Genomic DNA, 26605 nt, shown 5'->3' on the forward strand with positions numbered 1-26605 from the left:
GTGCATGCAGACATACATGCATGTGATCAATGCTTCAACTCACACACTTAAATTCCACACCACAGGAGGAAACAGAAAACCACAGCCTGCCCATTAGGGCCAAAGCCAAATTGCAAAATGAGAAGTTTGTCTTGAAGGTATTCCCTCCACATCTAAAGTCCTGAGGTTAAGGCTGTGGACAAATCTGAAGACATGGGTTTTCTTCTCCTGGGGCCCTTCGTTTTTTTTTTCACTGTCTTATCTATAGAAGAGGCTGGGCCCCTGGCAAGAGCAGGTGGGAATAGTAGACTCGCTCTAGATACTTCTTTATTGCAGCCTACTTCTCTCTCCGGGCACTGTCTCTGCCACCCTTGGGCCCGAGGAGAGATGTTAGCAGAAAGAGGGCGTTCCCTCACCTCTAGCAGAAAAGAGGGGTTCGGGCCCTTCACTCCCTGAGGTCAGGGGAGCCAGAGTCCTCAAAACTGCACTTCAGTGTGACAGTCACTGCCCACAGGGGTCTACTTAGCACCTAGAATGTGGCTGGTCTGAATTGGTACATGCTGGAAGTTTAAAACGCAGAGTGACTTTGAAAGATTTAGTACCAAAAAACAAAGAACAACTAAAAATCCTTCATTAATATTTTATTGATTATATATTTAAATTATAATATTTTGTATATATTGAGTTAAAGTATTACAATCAATTTTACCTGTTTATTCCTCTTTTCTTTTGCTACTAGAAATTTTAAAATGACACCTGTGGCTCGCATGTGATTTCTATGGAAATTGCTGCTTTGAAGGATTGCTTCCCTTTTCAAAACTCGGGCTCCTCGGACTGCTTCCTCAGAAGACCAGAGGCCATGAAGGTTAATAAGTCTGAAATTTTAAAAGAATTATTATTCTATTGTTCCTATTTTAAATATCATATATATTATTCACAAATGAATGTAACGTTGTATACAAGGTTAAGTGTATATAAATGAATGTCCCCTAGGCAAGGCTAGGTCCCACCCCCAGAGAGGAAGCCCTCCTGGAAAAGTGCTGTTGCCAAAACGCTGCCTCATTCAGACACGCGTGGGAGCGTGTCACCTGTCACTCAGGGCCTCAGGGGGCGGGGCCTGAGACCCTACCCAATCAGGGGCACCGGGGCGGGGACTGCCTAACCAGGCGCTCCGCTGGAAAACCCGAGGCGGCTTCCGGGTCTGTCCCGCCTTTGTCTCTCGTGTCCGCACGTGCGTGGCGCGGTCAGTGGCCGCGGCTCTTCTCCTTCGCTCCTGGGGGTCCAGGAGGCTCTGCCGCAGCCTGGGTCCTCTTGTGACCTGCGTGTACTGGGGGATTCGCAGGGAGGATGTCGGGACACCCCGGAAGCTGGGAAATGGTGAGTTGCGCCGCCGGGGGTCTGGAGAAGGGAAGGGGCTGTGGCGGTCCCCGGCCCCGGGCTCCCAGCGGTCGGCTCCCGAGGGAGGACCCGGGTCCCTGCTGGCGCGGCGCGGCCCTCGGTCCTTTCTGGCGCCCAGCAGGGCTGGGCGGGCAGCGGCACCCCGGGCTCCCGTCCCGTCTCTGCATGGCGACTTCTGTCCTGCCCGAATCCGCTCCCTCTCCAGCCCCGCACCCGCAGCGCCGTTTCCCCGGGATCCTGCGGTGAGACCCGAGGGTCCTCAGGGGAGAGGCCCAGCGCGGGGTGCGAGCTCGCGCCTGCGAGGATCTGTGGCCACTGGCGTTTCCAGTCCGTCTTTAATCCTGTTGAAAATTAAACTGAGGTTTAATGAAAGCGTTGCAGAGTTTGAGCAAACAGCGATTCATGAGTAGGGGAGCACCCAGCCACGGTTTTTGGTTTGTGGGCCACCGGACTGTCTTGATGGAAAGGTTTTTCTAAAGTGTGTAAGGAAGCAAACCAAATTTATTTTTTCTTTTAATGATTGGGCGGGTTGGGGGGGGTCTCTCTGTGTTGCCCAGGCTAGTCTTGAACTCCTGGTCTCAGCCTCCCAAAGTGCTGGGATTACCCCGCCCAGCCCAAAGCGACCCCAATGTAATAACTGATTGGTTATAAGTATGTAGTTCTGTTATTGGGATTATTTAGGTGGATGGTTCCCGGGTATGTAATCAGAGGGAAATTGATTTGGAGTTGGTTAAGTTTTGTTTCCCTTCAAGTGAGTTACTTTACAACAAAGGCATGAAGTTCCTTTCGGTTTTCTGGGTGAGGAACTCAGGGCACTGTAGTCACTTTAAGGGAGGAGACCACCCCTCATACTGTCTTATGCCCAGTTTCTGCCTCCAAAGAAAGAAGAAGTAAAAACTAAAAGGCAGAAATGAAATCCACAGGCAGACAGCCCGGGCGGCGCCCTGGGCTTGGTTAAAGACCGACCCCTGACCTAACCGGTTATGTTATCTATAGATTCCAGACGTTGTATGGACAAGCGTTGTCAAAGTCCCTCTCCTGTTCTGTTCTGTTACCGGTGCATGCAGCCCCCAGTCACGTACCCCCTGCTTGCTCAATGGATCACGACCCTCTCACGCGGACCCCCTTAGAGTTGTGAGCCCTTAAAAGGACAGGAATTGCTCACTCGGGGAGCTGGGTGAGTCTTGCCAAAGCTCCCATCGGAATAAAGCCCTTCCTTCTTTAACTTGGTGTCTGAGGGGTTTTGTCTGCAGCTTGTCCCGCTACAACTTCAGTCTAATTTCTTCCTATTTAATTATTTCCACAGGGGTACTGGTTTCCCCTGCATTTTCCAAATGTATGGCAAGCAGGGTCTCAAATCCATGACCGTATTCCCCAGCCTAACTCTTCTAGAACTTGAGTAAAATTCTAAATTTCCAGTTTCTTCCTCATACTCTCAAACTCCAACTTCCCCTTTCCAATGTACAACATTATTAACTATTTGTTCTTAATTGTGCATTTGAACCAGATGCAGTATTTTAATGGTTTATCATGTTTTCACTGAGCAGTGAGGAGCTGTTTCTGAACATTTCACATGAAAACAGAGAATAATCACCTGATCTAGTCCACTAGAAAAATTCTTGGTGCCTCTCCTCCTTTTGTCTTCCCTAGGCACACACACTTTACCAGAACGTCTTTGGATGGAGGTTTCCCTTTGGAACCTTCACGTGGTGATGTGTCCTCAGCCACCCTCCTGTCTTTTCTGGGTCCTGGGTTCAAAAACTGTTTGAAGATGACCTAATGTGCCCACACTGGCCATGTCTCTTGGAGTGTCATAAATACTGAATGTCAGCCGTTGAGTCCTCTTCTCCCAGAAGACAAGGTGAGGTTCAGGGGTGGAACCTCTCAGAGGAGCAGCTGGATGGCATGAATCCCCTGGAACCGAGAGGAGTCTCCTGGGATACTCTTCTATACTCTTCCTCTAAAAAGCGAATCCAGTGGGACTTAGATTTTTTTTTCTCTCACCCCTGTTACCACTCCTTAGAGACAAAATGCTGGTCAGGCAATCAGATACTGGTATTAAGGGAAGAAAGAATTTCTGCCCTCTGCATTCTCTCATACTTGTGAAGGGAGAACAGCTATTCCAAAGTGCAAGGAAACAGCCCCCACCCGCCGCAGTGAGGCAGGAACCTAAAAAGCAGAACGCATTTGGGGCACAGTGGGGGGCACAGTGGGGACACAGCGCAGTTTTTTTTGGGGGGGGTGGGCATTGAGTACTTTTCTGACCAGGATGGGGTGGGAGGGCACAGTGGGGACACAGCGCGGTTTTTTGCAGGAGGGTGGGCATTGAGTACATCCCTGAGCAGGATGGGGTGGGAGGATTCAGGTGATGAGATGGTTTGACTTGACCCTTGAGTCAGCCACGTCCGTGTCAGTCAGTACTGCTACTCCTTGTGTTTGTCACCTTGAAAATATTTGTTCACTTATTTTAACTTCAGTTTTTCACTGATTGAAAAATACATTTTATCAGTACAGCTTGAGAGATAAGAAAATATTTTCAAAAGGCCAAGAAAGAGGTGTATACCAGAAAAATATTAGATATCTAGTCATATATTTCATTTGTTAAAAATTCTTAAATGCCTTCTTTCTTCCCTGGAGGGAGTATAGTAAGTTTCACAGGTTTGTTCTTTTCTAGGGGATAGTTTCAACCCAAATTCCAGGGCTTAGCTTTGGGAATGCTACCAGGGAAAAATAGGGACACTGTCTTCCATTATGGCTGCAGAAAAATACGTTTTCACAAGAAAGTATAGGAGATAAATTAGTGAATAACACTCACCAAAGCATCAGTTCCACCTTTGTGCTGAGTGGAGATTTTGTGACAGTAGATGGCTCTGTTTCCTGTTACCTGGATGTCCAAGTTTAATGGTAAATCTGTGGGTGGGGACTTGGCATTTTTAGATGTGTTAACATAGACATAATTTCTTTATGAAATAATTTGTTATCATGGAAATACTTAAGTGACTTGTTTATTGTATGAAATAAATACTTCTGCTTTTCCTGTTGAGGTATAAAGTGTAAGTGCCTTACAATTTTAGTCCTTCTAACAAACATAAAAACTGAGTTTGAGTGATTTTGCTGGACTCTTCAAACACTGAGTATTTTTTCATTTGGAACAACATGGAGGCCGGGCACGGTGGCTCACGTCTGTAATCCCAGCACTTTGGGAGGCCGAGGTGGGCGAATCACTTGTCAAGAGTTGGAGACCAGCCTGACCAATGTGATAAAACCCGGTATCTCCTAAAAATACAAAAATTAGCTGGGTGTGATGGTGCACACCTGTAATCCCAGCTACTTGGGAGGCTGAAGCAGGAGAATCACTTGAACCTGGAAGGCAGAGGTTGCAGTGAGCAGAGATCATGGCACTGCATTCCAGCCTGCGTGACAGAGAAAGACTCCATCTGAAAAAATAAAATAAAATATAAATAAAATGTGGGCTGGATGTGGTGACTCATGCTTGTAATCCCACCCCTTTGGGAGGCTGAGGCAAGAGGATCACTTGAGCCCAGGAGTTTGAGACCAGCCTAGGCAACATAGTAAGATTCTGTCTCTACAAAAAATAGAAAAAACGCCATGTTTGGTGGCACATGCCTGTAGTCCCAGCTACTTGGAAGGCTGAGGTGGGAGGACTGCTTGGGTCCAGGAGGCTGAGGTCGCAGTGAGCCATGATTGCACCACTGCAATCCAGTCTGGGTGATATTGAAACCCTGTCTCAAGAATAATATAATAATAAAAAATAATAACAATTCTTTTAAATCATAATTATTGTTTTTAAATCATAATATACATATTGATATATTAACATAACAATATTATTAAATATAATTATTATTATGGTTTAAAAAATGAATAACCTTGACTAGAGAACAGAAACATGAGCTTAGTGACTTACAGCTAAGGCCAATCTTGAGCCTGTGGGAGGAGGCTCTTGAGCCTGTGGGAGGAGGTTGAAGAGCCTGTTCGTTCTTCCTGGGGAGCCTGTCCTGCTCACACCAACCCTTTATACTAACAGAAGCTACATGGCCCTGGAGAGCTGAGGATCCACAGGCAGATGTGGCTGCTCTTGGGATAGGAGGAGGGTTGTGATGCCCTTTCTAAGGGTATAATTGTTACTGTCCCGGGACTGTTGCAGTAAAATTCTATATTTCCGGTTCCTTCCTCACACTCTCAAACTCCAGCTTCCCTTCTCCTATTTACACCATTATTAACTTATTATTTATCAAATAATTTCAAATTTAGGTTAAAAGTAACTTTAAAGGAATATTGCAGTATGGAAAAGGACCAAATATAAGATCTGTCAGCATCTCAAAGGTTAGGCAGAAAAGGCCTTTCTTTCCTAGGGAGGAGCGAACGTGATTAGAAAGGAGTTGGGAGGGAGAGAGCAGGATGGAGGAGGCAAAATCAGATCCGACATCAGAGACTGTTTCACCCTGAAGTCAGCCTATTCTTAGGAAAGATGTAAAGAGGGGTTATATGTTGGCTGAGGCTAAGTAGGAGTCAGAGTTTGGGGGCCTGGAGGTAGGAGAGAAAGTTAAGCAAAGTTTGGATAAGAGATATTTTGTTCTGACTACTGAAGAGAAAAATGTTCATCTAATTGTGTATGAGGCAAAAAAAAAAAAATTTGCAGTTTGTGTCTGGCTTTGTGAGAGGTAAAAAAGGAAGCATCATCTAAGTCACAATGAAAAGGATGTTTCTTTGCAGTAAGCTGCTCTTGATACATGGAAATGATCGCGGATTTCTTAAATCACAGCTGTTTACCAGGTTTACCCACCCACCCTACCTTTCCCTGCCTCTTTTGCTCACCCTATACGTTTTTTCCCTTTGGCTGTTTCTGAGTTGTGTCCTTTATAATAAACTGTAAACATAAATAAAGTGATTTGCTGAGTTCTGTGAGTAGTTCTGTCCAATTATTAAACTTGGGGAGAGGGTTGTGGAAGTTTGTAGTTCATAGTAGCTCAGAAGTACAAATGGCCCTGGGGCTTGGGACAAGCATCTGTAGTGGGGACAGTGTCGTGGGACTGAGCCCCAAACATGTGGAGTCTGCGCCGACCCCAGTGGTTCCGAATTGAGTTGCACGTTCAGTTGTGTTGGAGAATTGGTTGGTGTTCAGCAAACTTCACACATTTAGTGTCAGAAGAAAAGACATCACATGTCAGAACCTCAAACTGATTCCCAGTGACTGGTCACTGGTGAGAATTGAGACCCTGGAGGAAGGAGCATTTTCACCGTGAGGAGGGGACAGTCAGGAGTGTGGAGCGCCCAGCATTGAATGTGGAGCGCCCAGCCACCCTGGGCTGCCTCCGCACAGTGAGGGTGATCCCCATGCTTATGAACGTGCGTATATAAGATTTTTGTTTTCTAGTTTGAAAATCCAAATCCAATTAATAGATGTGATGTGGAAAAGCAAAGATAATTCTTGAAATAAATTGTTTTATGCTAAATTCAAATAATAAGAATGTGAAGAGTCATGGACTCACCACGCGGGAATAAAGAGGCCTTGGGCAGTTCTGGTGTGTCTCCCTGATCCCACCTGTCTTCTGCCCACAGAGGTGATCGCAGTCCTGATTCTTTTTTGTTTTTTTTTTTGAGACGGAGTCTCGCTCTGTCGCCCAGGCTGGGGTGCAGTGGCCGGATCTCAGCTCACTGCAAGCTCCGCCTCCCGGGTTCACGCCATTCTCCTGCCTCAGCCTCCCAAGTAGCTGGGACTACAGGCGCCCGCCACCTCACCCGGCTAGATTTTTGTATTTTTTAGTAGAGACGGGGTTTCACCGTGTTAGTCAGGATGGTCTCGATCTCCTGACCTTGTGATCCGCCCGTCTCGGCCTCCCAAAGTGCTGGGATTACAGGCTTGAGCCACCGCGCCCGGCCCTGATTCTTTTTTTATTCTTTTCTTTTCTTTTTTGAGAGGGAGTCTTGCTCTGTCGCCCAGGCTGGAGTGATCTTGACTTACTGCAAGCTCCACCTCCTGGGTTCAAACAATTCACCTGCCTCAGCCTCCTGAGTAGTTTAGATTACAGGCGCCGCCACCACGCCTGGCCAGTTTTTGTATTTTAGTAGAGACAGGGTTTCACCATGTTGGTCAGGCTGGTCTTAAACTCCTGACCTCAGGTGATCTGCCCGCCTTGGCTTCCCAAAGGGCTGGGATTACAGGTGTGAGCCACTGTGCCTGGCCTCTTTTTTTATTCTTTGTGGCTTCTTTTTGTGGTTTCTTTGCCTCAATCTGTTGCACACATACTGCTGCCTGAGGGTGGGGGGGTCAACCAGTTCACTCACCCATTCCATTGCTTACAGGGCTTGAGTTGTTTCAAGTTTGTTTTTAATGTGGTTGACAATGTTATTCTTGGTTTTGTCCCCAAGTGCTAACAGTTTATAAATGTATTACTTATTGGGAAAAAATTGCTGGGTTGTAGATGATGGATACATTCAGATTTACTAGGAACTGCCAGTGGAATGTACAGATTTGGTGCTTGACTATTCATGCCTGTGCTTTTATTCCTTTTCAGTATTTATTCAGGCTAGATGTGGTGGCTCACACCTGTAATCTCAGTGCTTTGGGAGACTGAGGCAGGAGTTTGTACCAGCCTGGCAACATAGCAACACCCCCATCTCTACAAAAAAATAAAAAACAAACATGAGGCCGGGCGCGGTGGCTCAAGCTTGTAATCTCAGCACTTTGGGAGGCCAAGACGGACGGATCACAAGGTCAGGAGATCGAGACCATCCTGGCTAATACTGTGAAACCCCGTCTCTACTAAAAAATACAAAAAACTAGCCGGGCGAGGTGGCGGCGCCTGTAGTCCCAGCTACTCGGGAGGCTGAGGCAGGAGAATGGTGTAAACCCGGGAGGCGGAGCTTGCAGTGAGCCGAGATCGCGCCACTGCACTCCAGCCTGGGCGACAGAGCGAGACTCCGTCTCAAAAAAATAAAATAAAATAAAATAAACATGAGTTTGGCATGGTGGCACCTGCCTAGCTGCTGGGGTGGCTGAGGCAGGAGGATTGCCGGAGTCTAGGAGTTTGCGGTTGCAGTGAGCTGTAATGGAGCCACTGCACTCCATCCTGGGTGACAGAGATACCTCATCTTTTAAAAAAATTATTCTTGTTTATTTCTGTGTGGTTATATATTGCTTCTTGCTAATTAGCATTCGCTTTGAGCATTTGTGTGTGTGTGGTCTTTCATCTTCTTTCAAATAGTTTTTCATCATTTTCTCACATTTTACCTGTTTGCAGGTTTGTTGCTTTTGTCGTTTGTGTGTGTGTGTGTATGTTTTTGTAACACACACTCCAAACACTAATCCATATTCATTTGCAAAGACTGTAAATACTTTTTCCCAGGTTGCATTTTGTTTTTCACTTCATTCTTCAAGTTGATGGACAGTTCTTAATTTTAGAACCGTCAAACTTGTCGGTCTTTTCTTTGGGGCTTTCTTTTCTCACATAAGAACCTGATAGATAGGAGGGCTTGCTGAGCTCACAGAGTTAACTCTTAGGGTCTCCCTGCCTCATCACCAGGGAATAGTCCCCACTGAAGTCAGAGTCTGGCTTCCAAGCTTGAAATATATTTAACTTTCCAAATGTGGGTTTTCATTGTGAACTGTGGGTGAAGCAGACTCCTCTTCTGAGCCAGTTTAAACGTTTGCTTTTCTTCTCTTTTAATTTCTGTATAGACTGTTGCTGCCATATAACTCTAGTTTTTCCATGTATTTCATAAATTTAGTTCTTTGTCAGTGTCTTTTTATTTTTTTGGCCGAATATGAGCAGGTTGAGGAATGGGGTTTGAGGAAGCCTTGGCTATGGGCCAGCAGCCTCCTCCCAAATTAAAAGCCTGGTCCAGGAAACCATCCTTTCCTTAGGTCAGGATGGCTCTGTTGGTCACTGAGTCTGTGCTTCCCTGTGCACATGCGTGATCCTGCGTTCAGGAGGAAGAAGCAGGAAGAGTTTAAGGACTGCAGGAAGACAGCAGGGCCCACTGTGGAAAGCCAAGACCAAGTTTGGCTTACAGGCAAACGTCCCCTGGTTGGGGCCCTTCCCCCAGCTCTCAGGGTGGAAGCCCTGCCTGAGTAGAGCTGTAGCCAAAACCCTGGGATTCAGACCTAATTTAGTCACATGGTTGGTAGCATCCCCTGTCACTCACAGATGGAGGGGGCAGGGCCAGGAGTCCTGTACAGTCAGGGGCACTGAGTTGGGAACTATCTAGTCAGCTGCACAGTCAGAGAGGAGGCAATCTGCCTGGGCCGCTGTCTTTGTGCCTGCCCGCTGAGCTTGTGGTCTGATCTCCGTGGCTGTTTCCTGGGCTCTAGGAGGCCCCGGGTGACTCTGCTGCGGTCTCTGTCACCTCGTGACTTGCAGGAACTGGAAGAGTCCTAGGAAGAAATTTAGGATACCCCAGAAGCCAGGAATGTGCAGAGCCAGATCTCCCAAGAAGTGGGCGAGGTGTGGGTAAAACCTGCTAGAAACAGCTGTGGCAGGACCCAGGCCACCCTGCAGTCAGCTCCGGAGTCTGCAGCCCCTCCTGCTTGCTGGTGCAGCCTGGCCTCAGTATCCCCTGGCTGTAGGGCGGGGACTGGGTCTGCAGTGGGGACCTGGGCATCCTGCAAGGATAACAGAAGGGTCGTAGGGGAGAGTCCCTGCTTGCTGGGGAAGGGTGTTCATGTGTGGCAGGAGCTTGTGGTTCCTGGGATTCTCAGTCCTCCTTTCTCCTGTCAAAAATTAAACAGAGGCACCTTTCAATTTTCAAGAGTTTATTTGAACAAACAGTGATTCATACATCGGGGAGCACCTGGCCATGGTTTGTGAGTTGAGGGAGCACCTGGCCATGGTTTGTGAGTTGAGGGTCCACCAGAGGGGCCTGATGGGAAGGCTTTTACAGAGTGGCTGATTGGTTGCAGTTATGTAGTCCTCTTATTTGGACTGTTCCGTAGATATTTGCAGAGATTAATTGGAGGTTTGTGGTTGGTTAAACCTGAATTTTCTTGTGAATAATTTACAAGAGTTGCATTTGATTTAGACTTCATTAATTCACAACATTATCCACTATTTGTCCTTTATTATATATTTCAAACACAGACATAGTTTTAATTGTTTATTATTTTTTCACTACGTAGTGGATGTTACTTTTTAAGATTTGCTTTTTGGTTGTGAACATTGCACATGCGGGGGAAGCAGAGAATCATCTCCCACTCTTGCACTGTAAATGATCTAATTGCCTGGCCTCTTTTTATCTTCCCTAAGTGCAGATACTTTATCAGAATGTCTTTGGGGTGAGGGTTGTTTTTGGAAACTGCAGCGGTGATGTGGCCGCAGCCACCCTTCTGTCTTTGCATGGTCCTGGGCTTCAGAACTGCCTGGTAACGACCCAGGAGCCCACAGTGGCCACGACCTTGCAGCATCCAGGGAAGCCAGACCATGAGTCATTTCCAGGGACAGGTGAGTGATGGGAGTGGAGCCTCACAGGGGGTCATCTGGAGGCCCTGGAGCTGCTGTGCCCTTCATTTAAGAAGCTCATGTCGGGCCGGGCGTGGTGGCTCAAGCCTGTAATCCCAGCACTTTGGGAGGCCGAGACGGGCGGATCACGAGGTCAGGAGATCGAGACCATCCTGGCTAACACAGTGAAACCCCGTCTCTACTAAAAAATACAAAAAACTAGCCGGGCGACGAGGCGGGCGCCTGTAGTCCCAGCTACTCGGGAGGTTGAGACAGGAGAATGGCGTGAACCCGGGAGGCGGAGCTTGCAGTGAGCTGAGAGCCGGCCACTGCACTCCAGCCTGGGCGGCAGAGCAAGACTCCGTCTCAAAAAAAAAAAAAAAAAAAAGAAGCTCATGTCTTAGGACAATCTGAGTGTCTCTCCTCAACCTGTTTTTTATGCTTTTTGTTTTTTTTGTTTCTTTTTAAATAAAAACTGGCAGGTTTATTCCACAGGGGCCCATTTTCAAGAAGCTGAAGGTGGGAGAGAAGTTTCCTCCCCTTTTCCTTTCTCCCTCATCTTCTTTTCTCCACAAGGTAAAAAAAAAAAAAAAAAAGAAATGGCCTGGAGCCTCAAAGCTACCCCACAAAAAACACAAGGAAACTGAGGTTCCAAAAAGTTATAGCATTTTAATTTCACTTAGAAAAGGGGGAGGAGCCAGAGGGAAAGGGAGTCCTTGGAGTTGAGGGAGGCACCCCAAGCTGGTGGAACACCCCCTCCCCTTAACTAGCTGCCTCAAATGGGGCGGGCCTATAGCATTTAAAAACTCCGCAGCCCATTTTATAAAACCAAACAAAAAAAATCCCTTTTTCTCTGAGACCCAAATATATATAAATTATATATGTGTGTGTGTATATACATATATATGTGTATATATACACACACACATATATATAATTTACACACACACATATATATACACACACACGTATAATTTTTTTTTTCTGGGACAAAAAACAAATTTGGAAGCATTAAGCATTAAAGTGATTCTGAAACAAGGAAATGTGAAATTCCCTCCTTCCTTCCCCGTCATTGTGGGTTCACTGGTGCATCCTAAGCCAGGGACCAGCCCCCAGGTGATGGCAGAAGGGAAGGAAGCAAAGGGTGAGGACTCCCCATCCAATCGGCAGCCAGTATGAGTGTGGGCAGCTGTGCCAGGAAAGCCACGTGCACTTGGGGTTTTTCACGTGGAATGGGGTGTGGGGAAGATGCCTTCCTGTGCAGTCTTCAGCCAGTTTCAAGTCAAGTGGAGGCAGGAAAGCAGGGTGACAGGCGGGGTGTGCAGAAAGGAGATGTGGGTCTTCTGGATCCCTGTGGTCAAGAAGAATCCTGCTTCCTCAGCTCCTGCACAAAGCCTTCAGTTACTTCCTCTCTGACTTTGTGCGTTGTTCCTCACCTCTTTCAGAGTCTCCTGTTTCACTCTTTCCAGATGTGCGTTATCACTGGAGCTGGGCATACAGGCTCAACCCCAGTTTTTATTCCTGGGAGAGACACTGGTGTCATCCAATCCAGTGCTGGTATTTTGAGGGAAAGACAGAAATGATTCCTGCCCTCTGGATTCTTTCACACTTGTGAAGGGAGAAAAACAACCTTTAAAGAACAAGAAAATTTCTTCCCAGTGTTGCGGGAAATCAGGGACCCCAAACAGAGGGACCAGCTGAAGCCGCGGCAGAAGAACATAAATTGTGAAGATTTCATGGACATTTATTAGTTCCCCAAATTAATACTTTTATAATTTCTTAGCGCCTGTCTTTGCTGCAGTCTCTGAACATAAATTGTGAAGATTTCACGGACATTTATCACTTCCCCAATCAATATTCTTGTGATTTCCTATGCCTGTCTTTAATCTCTTAATCCCGTCATCTTCGTAAGCTGAGCATGTATGTCGCCTCAGGACCCTGTGATGATTGCATTAACTGCACAAATTGTTTAAACAATATGAAATCTGGGCACCTTGAAGAAAGACCAGGATAACAGCGATCAATGTTCAGGGAACAAGGGAGATAACCATTAGGTCAGGCTGCCTGAGAAGTGGACAGAACAGAGCCATATTTTTCTTCTTTCAAAAGCAAATAGGAGAAATGTCGCTGAATTCTTTTTCTCAGCAAGGAACAGCCCTGAGAAAGAGAATGCGTTCCTAGGGGGAGGTCTCTAAAATGGCTGCTCTGGGAACGTCTGTCTTTTATGGTTGCAGATAAGGGATGGAATAAGCCCGGGGTCTCCCGTAGTGCTCGCAGGCCTATTAGGACAAGGACATTCCTGCCTCATAAATTTTAGTCAGACTGGTTGTCTGCTCTCAAGCCCTGTCTCCTGATAAGATGGTATCAGTGACAATGTGTGTCCGGTGGGACATGAAGCTTCATTAGCATTTTTAATTTCGCCCCAGTCCTGTGATCTTGCCCTGCCTCCATTTGCCTTGTGATATTTTATTCCCTTGTGAAGCATGTGATCTCTGTGACCCACACCCTATTTGCACACTCCCTCCCCTTTGAAAATCATTAATAAAAACCTGCTGGTTTTGCGGCTTGGGGGCATCACAGAACCTGCCAACATGTGCTGTCTCCCCCGGACACCCAGCTTTAAAATTTCTCTCTTTTGTACTCTTTCCCTTTATTTCTCAGACCGGCTGACACTTAGGGAAAATAGAAAAGGACTCACGTTGAATTATCAGGGGCGGGTTCCGCTGATACCCGGGAAGATAACACAAAAACCTGCCAAGCAAACTGTACCTTAGGCACACAGTGGGCCACAGCGCAGTGCACTGGGAAGGTGGTCTTGAGTGCCCAGTCTCCAAGGAGGAGAACGGGACCAGAGAATCTCCTGTTTTAGACATGGTCTTACTTGACATGTGAGTCAAACATGCCTGTGTTCCAGTGAGCACTGCTCCTTCCTGGGCTGTCCTCTTGCAAAGATTTGTTCATTTATTGGTGCCTTAGATAAATGTGAAGTGTATTCCATCAACAGAGCTTTATAGATAAAATATTTACAAAGAAGTGGATTTAAAACATCTACATTTGTATATGGGTATTTTATATACACATATGTCAATATTTTAAATCCACTTTATATATATATAGTTTTTTTAATTAGAAAAAATTGTTTTAATGTTATATCAATAAATTTGGGGTAGCAGGTGGTTTTGGGTTACAAGGATAAGCTGTTTAGTGGGGATTTCTGAGATTTTGGTCCTGTCACCTGATCAGTGTATGCTCTACCCAGTATGTAATCTTTTTTCCCTCACCCCCTCCCACCCTTACCCCCAAATCACCAAGGTCCATTGTATCATTCTTATGCCTTTGTGTCCTCATAGCTTAGCTCCCCCTTATAAGTGAGAACATAGAACATACGGTTTTCCATTCCTGAGTTACTTCACTTAGAATAATGGCCTCCAGCTCCATCCAAGTTGCTGCAAAGCCCATTATTTCATTCCTTTTTTTTTTTTGAGATGGGGTCTCGCTCTGTCACCCAGGCTGGAGTGCTGTGGCTGGATCTCAGCTCACTGCAAGCTCCACCTCCCGGGTTCACGCCATTCTCCTGCCTCAGCCTCCCGGGTAGCTGGGACTACAGGTGCCGCCACGTCGCCCGGCTAGTTTTTTGTATTTTTTAGTAGAGGCGGGGTTTCACCGTGTTAGCCAGGATGGTCTCGATCTCCTGACCTTGTGATCCGCCCGTCTCGGCCTCCCAAAGTGCTGGGATTACAGGCTTGAGCCACCGCGCCCGGCCATTTCATTCCTTTTTATGGCTGATTAGTATCCACCACATTTTCCTGATCCACGCATTGGTTGATGGGCATTTCGGGTTTATTCTATATTTTTGCAGTTGCAAATTGTGCTGCTATAAACGTGTGTGCAAGTGTTTTTTTCTTGCTTTCTCTTTTTTTTTTAAATTGAGATGGAGTCTCACTCTGTCACCCAGGATGTAGTGCAGTGGCACCATCTCAGCTCACTACAACCTTCCGTCGCCTGGGTTCAAGGGATTCTCATGCCTCAGCCTCCCAGTAGCTGGGACTACAGGCATGCACCACCACGCCCGGCTATTTTTTTTTTTTTTTTTTTGTATTTTTTAGTAGAGACAGGATTTTGCCATGTTGGCCAGTCTGGTGTCGAACTCCTGACCTCAGGTTATCCACCTGCCTTAACCTCCCAAAGTGCTGGGATTCCAGGCGTGAGCCACTGTGCCCAGCCATGTTTTTGTCATATAATGACTTCTTTTCCTTTGGGTACATACCCAGTAGTGGGATTGCTGGATTGAATGGTAGTTCTACTTTTAGTTCTTTAAGGAATCTTTATACTGTTTTCCATAGCAGTTGTACTAGTTTACACTCCCATCAGCAGTGTAGAGGATTTTCCTTTTCACCACATCCACACCAGCATCCTGGCATCTATTATTTTTTATTTTATGATTACGGCCATTCTTACAGGAGTAAGGTGGTATCTCATTGTGGTTTTAATTTGCGTTTCCCTGATAATTAGTGATATTAAGCATTTTTTTAATATTAATTGGCCATTTGTATATCTTCTTTTGAGAATTGTCTATTCATGTCCTTTGCCTTTTTTTTTTTTGAGACAGAGTGTTCCTCTGCCAGGCTGGAGTGCATGATCTTGGCTCACTATAACCTCCACCTCCCGGGTTCAAGCCATTCTCCTGGGTCAGCCTCCCAAATAGCTGGGATTACAGGCACCCACTACCACGCCCAGCTAACTTTTGTATTTTTAATAGAGTCGGGGTTTCACCATGTTGGCCAGGATGGTCTCGATCTCCTGACCTTGTGATCCACCCGCCTCGGCCTCCCAAAGCACTGGGGTTACAGGCGTGAGCCACTGCGCCTGGCCCTTTGCCTACTTTTTTGATGGAATTTTTTCTTGCTGATTTGTTTGAGTTTTTTGTAAGTTCTGGTTATTAGTCCTTTGTAGGATGCATAGTTTGTGAAGATTTTCTCCCACTCTGTGGGTTATCTGTTTACTCTGCTGATGATTTCTTTTGCTGTGCAAAAGCTTTTTAATTTAAGTAGGTACCATTTGTTTATTTTTGTTTTTGTGAATTTGCTTTTGGGTCTTGGTCATGAATTCTTTGCCTAAGCCAATGTTTAGAAGAGTTTTTTTGATATATTTTCATTCCTCTGAGCATATGTAGTAATTTTTTGAGGTCTCTTCTTTTGGGTAATTTCAAATGAAATTCTAGGGCTTTTAATCAGGAATCATACCAGGGAAGAGAAATAGGAAAAATCTCTCTTCCTTTATGGTTACAAAAAGTGAATATATTTCCACACACAAAAGTGTGGTACATAAATTGGTGAATTACAAAAATTAACCAAAATATCAGTTTGTTTCTTGCAGGATGAAGAATTTGTTAGAGTGGATACGTCTGTGCTAGGTTCTGTTGCCTGCATTTGGCACATTAATGCTAAATCTGTACAACAACCTTGCCCGATCACTGTGCCCAGGATTTCCAATACTGTGTTGAATGGCAGTGATAAAAGCAGGTGTTCTCTACAGCTCTTTCCTGATCGTGGGAGAAAAGGGTTTTTTGCTTGTTTGTTTCGGTATTTCAGCATTGATGGTGATGTTAGTGCTGGTTTTTCTTATTATAGTTTCCTTTTAGTCCTAGTTCATTGTGTTTTTATCGTGAATGGATCTTAATAATTTGCCAAATACTTTTCCTGCATCAGTTGCAATAGTTACGATATTTCAGTCATTTTGCTAATGTTATGTATTACACCGATTGATTTTTCATATATCGAACCATTTTATTTTAGGAATAAATCTCACTTGGTTTTGGTGCATAATCCTTTTACTATGATGCTAAATATGGTTAGTACTTAAGTGAGGATTTCTGCATTAAGTACTTAAGTGAGGATTTCTGCGTTAGTACTTAAGTGAAGAGTTCTGCGTTAGTAGTTATAACTGTACTTTATATAACTATTTTATAGTTACATCTGTAGCTTTTGTAGTGTCTTTGTCCATCTTTAGTGTAAGTGTAATTTTTTGGCCTCGTAGACTGAGTTTAGAAGTGTTGCTTTCTCTTCATTTTTTTTGGAAGAGTTTGAGGAGGCTTGGTGTTAATTTTTTTTTATTTTTTTTGAGATGGAGTCTTGTTCTGTCGCCCAGGCTGCAGTGCAGTGGCGCAATTTCGGCTCACTGCAACCTCCGTCTCCCAGGTTCACGCCAGCCATTCTCCTGCCTCAGCCTCCCAAGTAGCTGGGACTACAGGTGCCCGCCACCAGGCCCAGCTAATTTTCTTTTTCATTTTTAGTAGAGACGGGGTTTCACCATGTTAGCCAGGATGGTCTTGATCTCCTGACCTCATGATCTGCCTGCCTCAGCCTCCCAAAGTGCTAGGATTACAGGCGTGAGCCACCGCTCCCAGGTATTAATTTTTTTTAATGTTCAATAGATGTTGTCAGTAAAACAATTTGGTCTTGGGTTTTTGTAATTTAGGGGTTCTGATTACTACATCAATGTCATATAACTGTGAGTGTGTTTAGATTTTCTAATTCTTCATGATTCAGTCTTGGTACACTGTGTGTTTCTAGACGTTTGTTCACCTCATCAATGTTATCCAACTTGCTGGTGTGCCCTTAGAGACTTTTTACAGAAGATTTAAGACACAAATTTCTTTTATATGTGTTTTACTCTTCTTGTATATGTATTCTGCTTGTTTTGTAAATGTTTGTTTTAGGTTCAGGGGTACATGTACACAATAGTAAATACATGGAATCAACCTAAATGCCCATGAACAGTAGACTGGACAAAGAAAATGTGGTGTATACACATTTGTGAACAATGCTGCAGTGAACCTATGCATGTGCATTTCTTTATGGTAGAATGATTTCTATTTCTTTGGATATATACTCAATAAATGGGATTGCTGGGTTGATGGGAGTTCTGTTTTAATTTCTTTAAGAAATCGCCACAGTGCTTTCCAAAATGAGTGAACTGAATTCCCACCAGCAGTGTATAAGCATTCCCTTTTCTCCACAACCTTACCAGCATCTGGTTTTTTTGTTTTGTTTTATTTTGTTTTCACTTTATTATTTTTTTTGAGGCAGTGTCTTGTTCTGCCCAGGCTGGAGTGCAGTGGCATGATCTCGGCTCACTGCAGCCTCTGCCTCCTGGGCTCAAGCAGTCATCCCACCTCAGCCTCACGAGTAACTGGGACTATGGGCAGGTGCTAACAGGCCCGGCTAATTTTTTTATTGTTTCGTAGAGACAATATCTCACTACACTATATTGTCCAAGCTGGTTTGGAACTCCTGGGCTATTTATATGTGTAGATTTGATCTTGTTATTGTGTCATTAGCTAGTTATTATGCAGACTTGTTTGTATGGTTGTTTTATAGTGTCACTAGTCTATGTACTTAAGTGTGTTTTTGTGGTGGCTGGTAATGGTCTTTCCATATTTAGCACTCCCTTTAGGACCTTTTATAAGGCAGATCTAGTGGTAACAAATTATCTTAGTAGCTGCTTGTCTGAAAATGATCTTATTTCTCCTTCGCTTATGAAGCTTATTTTGGCTGGATGAGAAATTCATGGTTGGAATTGCTTTTCCTTAAGAATGCCAAATATAAACCCTGATAAGGCACAATACATTTTCTGGACATTAGAGAAATATTACTGGACTGTAGATTGTGATAAAGTTCAAATTACTGGAATAGCAATGGAGTCTATCTACTGCCTTGGCCTTCATTTCTGTGTATTTATTTGGTGTGGTAATCACCACTTGCGATTGTCTAATTTTCATTCTTCTAAAGAACTGTAATCTATATGCCATATGATTTGGCTATTTTATTACCAAGGAAATGGATCTCTTTCCATAAATGATCTTTTATCTTGTTATGTGTCTTTTGCTTATTTTTCCCCATTTTTAAATCATGTTTTCATTCATTTTTACTGTGCACACTAATTTATTTTATATTGCATGTATTGCAGATTTTTATTTTGCTGTTTTTTTGTCTTTTAATTCCCCTAATTTTAATATATTAGAATTTGTCAGTCTCTGTTGTTTGCTCCTTTTCTCCTATTCATTTGTCAGAAGAAACCTTGTCTGTGACTTCTGCAAGCGGGCTATTTGTACTTCTTACGTTTGAATATACAACAAATTGATTATTGTCCACCTAATAGAGGGCAATGCAATCCATTTTTTTTCCAATTAAATAACAGCTTTGTTCCATGTTTAAAGTGCTTGATACTTCCTTCACTGTCCTGCAATGCCTCCTCTGTTATTAGTCAACTTTCCATATCAATTTCAGCTCATTAAAGACTAGATGCCTTTCTCTTGGCCTAGTTCTTTATCCTCTGCTTATACTACACTGCCCTGAATATTACATTTGAAAATCATTGATGTATATTAGGCAAGCCATCACACTGTGATTCAGAAGACTTGATGGTTGTTAAGCATTTATTATTTCTGTAGGTTTTGAAAAGTAGTTTCTGCTGAACTGCTAGAAAGTCTGTTTCAGGCATCTACAAAATTTTACATGAATATCATTTGTAAGAGGTGACATGAACACATACCTTTTCACTTATTCCATTCTGCTTTGACATTTTTCAATAGAAATTGTAAAATAATTATTTTTAGATTATTGAATATTGATTATTAGTGTTAATTACCTCTTGATTAAATTTGGGCTTGAGTGAACCACTTCTAAGCTTCTACACGTTTTCTCTTGGTGTAACCACATGGCCTGGGCTCAATTTCCCAATTAAAAAGTTGTGACATCATATGTGAGATATTGTCTCCCAGGGAAGCTCATCAGATACTGAGTGCTCACAGTGTGTTTTTGTTTGTTTATTGAGGCTGATCCCCGAGGCACCACTGCTACAGTAAAACAAAATAATAGACTTTTGCAAGGAAAACAGGAGTTCAGCAAATTCCAGATTGTTTAGATAAACTATTTAGCAACAGTGAGCCACTTTTATCACTTAGGTTGTTGGGATGCCTCTTAAAATGTAAGTGCCCTGATACCAGCAAAGTTTGAACTCTGTAGCAGGTATTTCTTTTTTTTTTTTTTTGAGACGGAGTCTCGCTCTGTCGCCCAGGCTGGAGTGCAGTGGCCGGATCTCAGCTCACTGCAAGCTCCGCCTCCCGGGTTTACGCCATTCTCCTGCCTCAGCCTCCGGAGTAGCTGGGACTACAGGCGCCCGCCACCCGCCCGGCTAGTTTTTTGTATTTTTTAGTAGAGACGGGGTTTCACCGTGTTAGCCAGGATGGTCTCGATCTCCTGACCTCGTGATCCGCCCGTCTCGGCCTCCCAAAGTGCTGGGATTACAGGCTTGAGCCACCGCGCCCGGCCTGTAGCAGGTATTTCTAAGGATAAGTAATCTTGTGACTGCTAATATTAACTCTCTTCCGCACACCAGATAATAAGACTTTGTTATGATATGTGCTACAGGTATATTCTATAAAGAAAAATCATAACAGCAAATATTATTCCCTGGACCCACCAACAAGAAGGGTGTTCCTTCTCTGCTGCTGCCTTGCTGAATAATTCAACTTTAGCATAAGAACTGCTGGCTGGGCGTGGTGGCTCACGCCTTTAATCCCAGCACAGACAGGCCGATCACGAGGTCAAGAGATTGAGGCCATCCTGGCCAACATGGTGAAACCTCGTCTCTACTAAAAATACAAAAATTAGCTGGGCGTTGCGATGCGTGCCTCTAGTCCCAGCTACTTGAGAGACAGAGGCAGGAGAATCACTTGAGCCCGGGAGGCAGAGATTGCAGTGAGCTGAGATCGCGCCACTGCACTCCAGCCTGACGACAGAGTGAGACTCCATCTCAAAAAAAGTAAAAAAAAAAAAAAGGACTGCTGTGTGGGAGAAAGTAAGTGTAGATGGAGTCATAGTTCTAGGGACCAAATTGTGGAATCAGTGTTCACCACAGAATCAGGTTAACATCTTATGAATTGACTACAGATTTCCAGTGCTTTCAGTCTCATCCATCCTCTACAAAAATGTGAAATGTTTTAGAACTCGGTTGCCTTTGAGGATGTGGCTGTGAACTTCACCCAGGAGGAGTGGGCTTTGTTGGATCCTTCCCAGAAGAACCTCTATAGAGATGTGATGCAGGAAACCTTCAGGAATCTGGCTTCCATAGGTAAGAGTCACAGTATTTCTTTACTTAGTCAATCAGAGAATAAGTGTTTCATGGTTTGCAATGTCATTCCATGATTTGGAATATGCAAAGGGAACACATTGATGAATGAATGAGGCATGGACCCAGCATGCAGTGACTCTTGTTTCTTAGTTTGTTTTTTAATTGTTCTAACAATACCTGATTCTGGGTAATTTACAAAAATAGTTTTATAATGATTTATGATTCTAGTGGCTAGAAAGTCCAGGTTTGTGTCTGGTAAGGACCTGATGCTACTTCAGCTCAGGGCATGAAGCAGAAGCGAGTGGGCATCTGCAAAGGGATCACACAGTGAGAAAATAAGAGCAATGCTTGGCAGCTGAACTTGCTTTTGTGACAACCTGCCCTCTGGCAGCTCATTCAGTCTTGCAAGAGTGAGAGAAACCATGCATTCCCAAGCAAGGACATTAATCTGTTAATAAGGAACCTGTACCCATAACACAAACGACGTTGCCATATTGGTGACCAAATGACAGCATTCACTTTGGTGGGTACAAACCATATCCCCAACATGGCACCTAGAATCTGTAATTTTTCTATCATTTCAAATAATTTGTAATCTGTTTCTGGGTCTACATTTTAGGAAACAAAGGGAAAGACCAGAGCATTGAAGATCAGTACAAAAATTCTTCAAGAAATCTAAGGTAATTTGCACGCACAAGAGGAAGCAGTCCCCTTTGGGGACAATTGTAGTATATAATCATATGTTTAAAGCAAACAAGGCTAGGCATGGTGGCTCACACCTGTAATCCCAGCAATCTGGGATGCTGAGGTGGGCGGATCACCTGAGGTCAGGAGTTTGAGACCAGCCTGACCAACATGGCGAAAGCCCATCTCTACTAAAAATACAAAATTAGCCTGGTGTGATGGCGCACGCCTGTAATCCCTGCTATTTGGGAGGCTGAGGCAGGAGAATCACTTGAATCTGGGGCGGAGGTTGCAACGAGCCGAGGCTGCGCCACTGCACCCCAACCAGGGAAACAAGAACAAAGCACCATCTCAGGGAAAAACTAACCAAGCAAACAAAATAAATTAAAGACAACATCAGTTTCTTCCCAACGTTTTTACCAAAAATACATACGTCAACGTAACATAGATGTTAAGTGTTTGCAAAATAGTTCACTTGAAAACAGTATTGTTTTAGTCTACTTGCATTGCTATAAAGGAATATCTAGGCTGAGTAATTTATAATGAAGTGTTTTATTTGGCTAATGGTTCTGCAGGCCTTATCAGAAGCATAGAGCCAGCATCTGCTTTTGATGAGGACCTCAGAAAGCTTCCAGTCATGGCAGAAGGGGAAGGGGAGCTGACGTGTCACATGGGGAGAGAAGGAGCAAGAGAGAGAGAAAGGAAGTGCCAAAGTTTTTGTTTTTTGTTGTTTTGTTTTTTTGAGACGGAGTCTCACTCTGGTATCCAGACTGGAGTGCAGTGGTGCAACCTTGGCTCACTGCAACCTCTGCCTCCCAGGTTCGAGCGGTTCTCTGGCCTCAGCCTCCCAAGTGTCTGGGATTACAGGCACACACCACCACACCCAGCTAATTTTTGTATTTTTAGTAGAGGCAGCATTTCACCATGTTGGCCAGGCTGTTCTTGAACTCCTGACCTCAAGTGATCTGCCCACCTTGGCCTCCCAAAGTGCTGGGATTACAGGCATGAGCCACCGCACCCGGCTATTTTTTTTTTTTTTTTTTTTTGAGATGGAGTCTCGCTCTGTGGCCCAGGCTGGAGTGCAGTGGCCGGATCTCAGCTCACTGCAAGCTCCGCCTCCTGGGTTCCCACCATTCTCCTGCCTCAGCCCCCCGAGTAGCTAGGACCACAGGCTCCGGCCACCTCGCCCAGCTAGTTTTTTGTATTTTTTAGTAGAGATGGGGTTTCACCATGTTAGCCAGGATGGTCTGGATCTCCTGACCTTGTGATCTGCCCGTCTTGGCCACTCAAAGTGCTGGGAGTACAGGCGTGAGCCACCGCGCCGGCCATTTTTTTTTTTTTAAAGCAATCGGATCTTTCAGGAACTAATAGAGTGAGAAGTCACTCCTTATGTGGAATCTGCTCCCATGACCCAAACACCTCACACCAGGTCACACCTCCCACATGAGGATCACATTTCAGCATGAAATTGGAAGGGAGTAAATGCTCAAACTGTATTCAGTACTAAGAAACTGCATATAGGCCGGGCGCGGTGGCTCAAGCCTGTAATCCCAGCACTTTGGGAGGCCGAGACGGGCGGATCACGAGGTCAGGAGATCGAGACCATCCTGGCTAACATGGTGAAACTCCATCTCTACTAAAAAAAAAAATACAAAAAACTAGCCGGGCGAGGTGGCGGGCGCCTGTAGTCCCAGCTACTCGGGAGGCTGAGGCAGGAGAATGGTGTAAACCCGGGAGGCGGAGCTTGCAGTGAGCTGAGATCCGGCCACTGCACTCCAGCCTGGGCAACAGAGCAAGACTCCGTCTCAGAAAAAAAAAAAAAAAAAAAAAAAAGAACTGCATATAAGAATGTTACTGTTTTGTTAATAGCTATAGGGGAGGGAACTATGCTGTAGACTCATCAATCCATTTATGTTCAATTTGTTTATGTTAGAAAACCACTTTCTAACTTAAGTGCACTTTCTCTGATATTGGTAGCAGTGTAAGTTCAGACTTAGTATTAAAAGAAAATAACTAATAAGCCATTAATGATGGGGTTGTCATTTTTCGTAGAAGTCATATGATAGACATACTATGTAAAATTAAGTCAGTCAGTGTAGAAAAACCTTCAGGTGCCAAATTTTAATCTGAACAAAATAATTCCTACTGGAGTAAAACCACGTGAATGCAGTGCGTGTGAAAAATTCTTCGTACGTCATTCATCCCTTCATAGACACATCATCTCTCACTCTGGAAACAACCCGTATGGGTGTGAGGAATGCAGAAAGAAGCCATATACATGTAAACAATGTCAGAAAACTTCCCTTTCTGTCACAAGGGTTCAAAGAGACACAGTAATGCACACTGGAAATGGACATTATAGTTGTACAATATGTGAGAAAGTTTTTAATATTCCCAGTTCATTTCAGATGCATCAGAGAAATCACACTGGAGAGAAACCCTATGAATGCATGGAATGTGGGAAAGCCTTAGGTTTTTCCCGTTCTCTTAATAGACATAAAAGGATTCACACGGGAGAAAAACGCTATGAATGTAAGCAGTGTGGGAAAGCCTTCAGTCGTTCCAGTCACCTTCGAGACCACGAGAGGACTCACACTGGAGAGAAACCCTATGGATGTCAGCACTGTGGGAAAGCCTTCCGTTACTCCAATTGCCTTCACTACCATGAGAGAACTCACACTGGAGAGAAACCGTACGTGTGCCTGGAATGTGGCAAAGCGTTCAGTTGTCTCAGTTCCTTGCAAGGACATATCAAGGCTCATGCTGGTGAAGAACCCTATCCGTGTAAGCAGTGTGGGAAAGCCTTCAGATACGCCAGTTCCCTTCAGAAACATGAGAAAACTCACGTTGCACAGAAACCCTATGTGTGTCACAGTTGTGGAAAAGGCTTCAGATGTTCCGGTTCCCTTCGTGACCATGAAAGGACTCACACTGGAGAGAAACCCTATGCATGTCAGAAATGTGGGAAAGCCTTCAGTCGTGCTAGTACTCTTTGGAAGCATAAAAAAAGTCATACGGGAGAAAAGCCCTATAAATGTAAAAAAATATAAAGGCTTTAATCACTACAGTTTTTGTCAAAAACATGAACGATCACATACTTGAGAGAAACTCTGAATGTAAAGTGTACGAAAGTACTTAATTTCCCCAGATTTCTTCAAATACATGAAAGGAATCAAACTGGAGATAAACCCTGTGACTATAAGCAATAATGTAAAGCATTCAATTTTCCATTTGTTTTTGAAAACTTGAAAGGACTCACTGAAGAAAATCCGTATGAATGTATAAAATGTGGTAAGGCCTGCAGTTGTTCCAGTGGTATTGGATGGTATAAAATAACTCATTCTAGAGAAAAACTTTATGAATGTACCGAATGTGGGAATGCCTTCATTTATCCTATAACTCACTCAGAGACACATGGTAACACATTCTGCAGTTTGACCTTATAAAGAAAAGAATGCCCACCAGATTGAAACCCTGGTAGTTTGGGAAATACAGAAAATTCTGAATTTTAACAATTACTTTAAAAGTCGTGTGAAAACTCCCACTGGAAATAAATCCTGTAAATGTAAGTATTACGCAAAACCTTATGTAAAATAATTATAGTACGGTTCTCAAGAAAATTCACTATGTGAATGAGATGTTTTAGGAGCTATGAATAAATTGAATGTATCAGTTGCTAATTTTTAAAGAGAGTCTCTAGAATATAGATTTTCACTTCTTTTGAAAAAAAAAACATTGAGGCAAGACTTCTTTTTTTTTTTTTTTTTTTTTTTTTTTGAGATGAAGTCTCACTGTTGCCCAGGCTGGAGTGCAGTGGCACAATCTCGGCTCACTGCAAGCTCCACCTCTCAGGTTCACACCATTCTCCTGCCTCAGCCTCCTGAGTAGCTGGGACTACAGGCGCCGCCACCACACCCGGCTAATATTTTGTATTTTTAGTAGTGACGGGGTTTCACCGTGTTAGCCAGGGTGGTCTTGATCTCCTGACCTCGTGATCCGCCCGTCTCGGCCTCCCAGAGTGCTGGGATTACAGGCGTGAGCCGCAGCGCCCGGCTGAGGCAAGACTTCTGGAAGTAATCTTCAAGCGGCAGTACAAGAGTTAATATGTGTTCTTCTTTTTTAAGCTGGTAAATAAATTTCCTTTTTCTCCCCATTTTAAAGTGTGTTGTTTATATGGGTAAATTGAAATGTATTTCTTTTCCTTTTTTATCTTGCATAGCCATTTTAAAAAATATGTTTTAAATATTTAAAATATAAAATATTTTAAAAATATTTTAAAAAAATTTTTGTGGGTTACATAGTAGATGTGTGAAATGTGTAACATGTATGTAGGTTTAACTTCTGTGTAGTTAATTGTTTTGTTATTAATTGATAAATGAGTCTATTTTCTTTGCTAATAGAGTTGCTGTCCATTTGTAAGTATGTAAAGTTTATTATAGAGTATATTCTCACGTGAATTATTATTTTCATCTGTTGTTCTTTACATTGTCATTATTTTTGGCTATTTGCACCGGTCACATTGGTTTAAGGAGAGAGACCTGTGATCGAACAGTGTCTTGTGTCTCATCTGAGAAAGCAAGCATCCAGTCTTAGCATCATGTATGATGTTAGCTGAGGATTTTTAAAATAAATTCCTTAAAGTAGATTGAGAAAGTTTCCTGCTGTCCGTTATTATTGAATATTTCATTGTCAAGTATTGTTGAAGTTTTTCTCATGGTTTTTGTGCATCTATTGGAATGATCTTGTGGTTTCTGAAATTTATTCTGTTAACATGGTGTATTACATTAATTGACTTTCTAAAGTAGGAGATTGGGTCTAACTTTGTCACCCAGGCTGGTCTCAAACTCCTAGGTTCAAGTGATTCTCCTGCCTTGCCCTCTCAAAGTGTTGGGATTACAGATATGAGCCACTGTGCCCAGCCAAATTGACTTTTACATGCAAAAACAACATTG

General features: G+C 43.8%; 2 protein-coding genes across 4 annotated transcripts in view; both read left to right on the plus strand.

Annotated features, from left to right (window-relative positions):
• Positions 1-1140: 1140 nt before the first annotated feature.
• On the plus strand, positions 1141-26306 carry ZNF124 (zinc finger protein 124). Of its 2 annotated transcripts, none has more exons than XM_033198641.1 (4): positions 1141-1356; positions 20843-20969; positions 21589-21649; positions 23866-26306. In XM_033198641.1, the coding sequence occupies exons 1-4, from the start codon at positions 1327-1329 to the stop codon at positions 24701-24703; spliced, it is 1056 nt and encodes a 351-aa protein (XP_033054532.1). In that variant the 5' UTR covers positions 1141-1326; the 3' UTR covers positions 24704-26306. The 2 variants fall into 2 exon arrangements, with proteins under 2 accessions (XP_033054532.1, XP_033054533.1); XM_033198642.1 differs by having other exon boundaries at positions 24052-26306.
• ZNF669 (zinc finger protein 669) overlaps positions 25093-26605 on the plus strand; it is a 59509-nt gene continuing 57996 nt past the window's right edge. For both annotated transcript variants that reach the window (XM_033198636.1, XM_033198634.1), the window contains exon 1: positions 25093-25218. The gene's annotated coding sequence lies outside the window, so the exon portion shown is untranslated. The remainder of the gene's footprint in view (positions 25219-26605) is intronic.

The sequence above is a fragment of the Trachypithecus francoisi genome, unplaced genomic scaffold (assembly GCF_009764315.1).
Source record: "Trachypithecus francoisi isolate TF-2019V2 unplaced genomic scaffold, Tfra_2.0 Lachesis_group5, whole genome shotgun sequence".
Lineage (NCBI taxonomy): Eukaryota > Metazoa > Chordata > Mammalia > Primates > Cercopithecidae > Trachypithecus > Trachypithecus francoisi.